Source organism: Babylonia areolata, chromosome 12 (genome assembly GCF_041734735.1).
Source record: "Babylonia areolata isolate BAREFJ2019XMU chromosome 12, ASM4173473v1, whole genome shotgun sequence".
Taxonomy (NCBI): domain Eukaryota; kingdom Metazoa; phylum Mollusca; class Gastropoda; order Neogastropoda; family Buccinidae; genus Babylonia; species Babylonia areolata.
This window is the reverse complement of record NC_134887.1, coordinates 20,894,486-20,899,485: the sequence shown is the minus strand read 5'-3', so window position 1 is coordinate 20,899,485 and position 5,000 is coordinate 20,894,486. Positions and strand designations below refer to the sequence as shown.

The 5,000-nt window shown below is 41.0% G+C and overlaps 1 protein-coding gene across 2 annotated transcripts in view; it reads left to right on the top strand.

Moving 5' to 3' along the window:
• Nucleotides 1–5,000, top strand: part of LOC143288444 (sodium/glucose cotransporter 4-like) — an 89,819-nt gene that overhangs the window by 77,336 nt on the left and 7,483 nt on the right. For both annotated transcript variants that reach the window (XM_076596932.1, XM_076596933.1), the window contains exons 12-13: nucleotides 3,681–3,902; nucleotides 4,640–4,760. In XM_076596932.1, the coding sequence (XP_076453047.1) occupies nucleotides 3,681–3,902; nucleotides 4,640–4,760 (343 nt within the window). The remainder of the gene's footprint in view (nucleotides 1–3,680; nucleotides 3,903–4,639; nucleotides 4,761–5,000) is intronic.

Genomic DNA, 5,000 nt, shown 5'->3' with positions numbered 1-5,000 from the left:
TTGCGGAAAGTGTTCACAGTATGAGAAAGAAAGAAATGAACGAAATTTCTGTCATGAGGTTAGTGGAAAGAGCAACGCTGTTTTTTAACCGTCCCACAAACCCCTACCCGGCCCCTCGGGCGAAAGGAAAGAGACGAAATATGATGAATAAACAACTGAAAGGGCAGGACATATTTTACACACGAGAAGAGGGGGAGAGAGCGTTGTGTGTCTCTCAGTAATTAACTGTTTTTGCTTTAATTAATACTGCCTCTCTCCCCTCCCCTCCCCCCTCCCCCTCCCCCCCCCCCCCACCTGCTCCCCCTCCTCCCCTCCCCATTCATTCAGTCTCTAGGAGGGAGCGGTATGATGGTGAAACAACTCTCCCTTCGTCCTAGCGCTTCTGCTCCATTTCTCATTTGACCTTCTCATCCTCTCTCGTTTTGCTATCATCCTTCTTAAATCCTCGTTCCCACTGTCTCTCGTTCTGATTGTCTCTCTTCTATCCTGGCTCTCACTGTCTCTCTTATATCCTGGCTCTCACTGTCTCTCTTATATCCTGGCTCTCACTGTCTCTCTTAAATCTTCGTTTTAATTCTCGTTCTCACTGTCTCTCTTAAATCCTTATTATCTCTGTCTCTCTTATATCCTAGCTCTCACTGTCTCTCTTAAATCCTCGTTCTCAGTGTCTCTCTTAAATCTTTATTATCTCTGTCTCTCATATCCTAGCTCTCACTGTCTCTCTTAAATCCTCATTCTCACTGTCTCTCTTAAATCCTCATTCTCATTGTCTCTCTTAAATCCTCGTTCTCTCTGTCTCTCTTAAATCCTCATTCTCACTGTCTCTCTTAAATCCTCGTTCTCAATTCACGTTCTCACTGTCGCACTTTAATCCTTGTTCTCTCTGTCTCTCGTTCCCATGGATTAACAGCTTGCAATCAGAATGAATAGTAAATCAAATGAACAATATAAGGAACCAGCATCTAATAATGATATATTCTTAAATGCTTCACTCACTTTTAAAGAAGTTGAAGATGCAATTGCGTCATTTGGAAATTTTTTTTTAAAAGTAGCTGTAGGTATGATTGTATTTCGACACCATCATCAGTCATCTTCCTAAAGAATGGTGCAAGCTCCTTCTAACGCTTTTTGCGAAATGTTGGGAAAGAGATAAAACAACTTGTATGCGGAAGAAAAGCTATCATTACTCCCATACTTAAAATCAGCCAAACCACTATCAGACCCATCGAGCTATAGACATATATCCTTAACATCGCACGCCGGAAAAATCATGGAGAAAATTATATTGATGAGGCTAACTTATTATTGTGATAAAAATAGAATCATTCGGAGTGCACGGGCCGGATTCAGAAAGGGCATATCTACTTTAGACCACCTAGTAAAACGAACAACAATCATAAAACAACAGTTTTCAAAGAGAAAGAATGTTCTGGCCACGTTTCTTTGAAGTACAAAAAGCTAATGACCGCATTTGGCATGCCAGATTACTGTTTAAGCTAAAAGAACATTGGGTTAAGTGGCAATGTATACAGGTATATAAAATCTCTTTTGACAGAAAGATGCATCATCACTAAAGTTGGGCAATCATTGTTGTCTTCAAGATCAATTAACATGGGTATTCCGCAAGGATCTGTAATTTCCCCACTTTTGTTCAGTATGATGTATGATTTGCAAAATATTTGTCTAAATCTTTTAAATCTCGCCCAATACGCTGATGATATAGCAGTTTGGTTGAACATACCGTTGCGGAAGAAAACAGGATTGTGCTATATCAATCACATTAACAGTTTCTATCAGTCAGAACTTGACAAATTAAACATTTATATGAAAAATAAAGGATTACAGTTTTCAACTGAAAAGACACACATGATACTTTTTAATAATGGTGCTGCCCCCCAAAAAGTTACCAACTTTTCATCTTGAATGAAAAGAACTCTTCTACGAATCTGAAGTCAAATTCCTTGGTGTTTATTTCACATCTAGAAAACATATCAAAAGCAATGAAAAGCTTAGATATTCTTAAAATCGTCAGTAAACAGCCTTGGGGTCTAGTTTCAAAAACATCTCGCTACTGCACTGGTAAGATCTACATTGACGTATGGACAGGAGGTATTTTTCTCTGCTCCGAATGCTTACCTTAAAAATTGCAAAGCCTAGATATGAGCGAAACAGAACAGAAATCTAGAAACTTTCTACATACGTGTCTGATACTATTAATCAATCAAATATAGATCCACAAAATATTGCTCGAGCATTTCACCAGTTCCACTATGGGAATGAACTGGAGCAGCTTTTGACATTCAATATTGTGACATTAAGAAAGATGAAAATCTCCAATATTCTAGCTTCTCGGGTCAAATCACACTTGTCTGAAACATAACCCCACCACTTAAGAATATATACAGACGGTTCTGTTCTTAAAAAATCAGTTTACTGGTTCTGGATATACAGTTCATGCTTTGAAAATTGAAAAGTCACATCATATTGGAAAGGGCTTCTCAATTTTTACAGCTGAATTAATTGCCGTCCTTATGGCATTGACATATCTAATTGATCTGTCCCTAAACTTTGTTAATGTCTTATTTTTGTCAAATCAAAATCAGTTCTGCAGTCTATCAAGTCAAGTTGTACAAACATTAATTATAGATAAACAAAATGGTCATACACGTAAAATGTTACATGTCTGTCTGAGTGTGTATGTGTGTGTGCCTGAAAATTGATTGAATGACACAGGAAACGAATGATGAGCGCCCAATTGCAGCCGTCATTCGGCTCTACCCACGTAGGCAGCCTGTTGTGTAAATGACCCCGAGTTTGTGAAGTGCTTAGAGCTTGGTCTCAGACCTAGGATAAGCGCTTTAAAAATATCAATATCAATCAATCAGTTACTAAATGGCCCGTATACAAAATATTTGGAAAATATTGAATGCATTTGCAAGGGTCGTTTAACGGTAGAGAACGCTGTTTAGATATGAAACCTTTTTTGCCTCCAGAAATTACTGAACACGTGTTACAAGTTTTATTTTTTTTGGGGGGGGAAGTTATGTATTTCAAAATGTTCTTTATTAAAGTTAGTTAGTTATGTGTTGAATAGCCCAGTTGGTTGTTAATTGTTGGTCCCCACATCATCCTCTTTTCAAATAATAATCAAAAGAAGTATTGCATACAATATTTTGACTTGATTAATTTTCTGTCCTAATCCCGCTTCCCACATCCCCCCTCTCACACACACCCTTCCAATATTATGTTTTTCTTTCTCCAATCACTGACACCCACCCTCTCCATTTTAACATTTTGTACTCTATCTTTTCCACATTCTGTTCTCTCTCTCTCTCTCTCTCTCTCTCTCTCTCTCTCTCTCTCTCTCTCTTTTTCCTTCCTCAGTCTCCTCCCCCTCAACCCCCAACCCCCTCCACCTCAACCGCCCCCTTTTCAGTTGAATATTTCTTCCCCTGCCAGTGATGTTCACAAATGATATCTAATTAATAATCATCATCATCATCATTATGATAGAAATAATAATAATAATAATAATAATAATACAAATGATGTTAATGATATCATTTATTTTCAGTCTAATATCATCATCTTAGATTAACAGACTATAAATGAATAAACGAACGATCTCATTGTCTGTTATAAATCCTCGTCCTAACTGACCGTCTCCCTGTCTGTTTCAGGGTGCCTTCTGGGGCCTGATGGTGGGTCTGGTGGTGGGGCTGGTCCGCTTCATCTGGGAGTACGTGTACCCCGCTGTGCCGTGCGGGGAGGAGGCCCGTGACGAGAAGCCTGACGTCATCAGCAAGGTGCACTACCTGCACTTCGGCATCTTGCTGTGCGGCATCACCACCATCGTCACCGTCCTCGTCTCCCTCCTCACTGAGCCCATCGATGACATTCACGTGAGTGGGGGTGTTTGGGGGGGGGGGAGTGGTGGTGGTGGGTTGGGGTTTTGTTTGTTTGTTTGATTGTTGTTGTTGTTGATGCAAGGATCGGGACTGGTTTGGTTCGTGTTTTGTTTGTTTTGGTTTTGTGAAGTTTGGATGGGATGGTGTTTTTTTGTGGTTTTTGTTTTGTGAGGTTTTTTTGGGGGGGTCCGGGGGGGGGGGGGGGGGTGCGTGCGTGCGTGTGTGTGTTTGGAAGTTTTCTTTTCAAGGAGGCGACAGAGCATACGGGCTGATCCATATACGCTACATCACATCTGCACAAGATTTTTTTTTTAAAGCAGATGTTTGTTGATGATAATTTGACGACGACTTTACTCTTTTCATGAATATTATAACAGTAATGATATCTATGACAATGATAATAATGACGTTAATTATGATGATGCTAACGGTGATGAATGATGCGATAACGACGACGATGATGATAATGATGTCGATAGCGATAATGATGATAACGACTATAATGATAATGGTGATGACCATGTCAACGACGACATTAATGATACTGATGTCATTAACGACGACTATGATGATGATTGTAACGACGACGACGACAATGATGAAAATGATGTCATTAACGATGACGACAATGATAACGATTGTGTTAACGACGACAATGATGTTAATGACGTCATTAACGACCACGATGATGATGATAATGACGATGATGATGACGACGATGATGTCAACAGCTGCAACGCCTGACGTTCTGGACCCGGTTCAGCACACTGCGGAGGATCGACCTGTCCGAGGTGGAAAACGAGAAGAACCCCCCGCCACCGCCCCTGGAGAGGAAGACCAGCATTGTGGACGGTCAGTGCTTCATCCCACGCCCCACACTTCCCTCGTCCTGTGCTGACCTAGTGTTGTCACTCCCTCCCCTCGTCCTGTGCTGACCTAGTGTTGCCACTCTTTCCCCTCGTCCTGTGCTGACCTAGTGTTGTCCCTCACTTCCCTCGTCCTGTGCTGACCTAGTGTTGTCCCTCACTTCCCTCGTCCTGTGCTGACCTAGTGTTGTCCCTCACTTCCCTCGTCCTGTGCTGATCTAGTGTT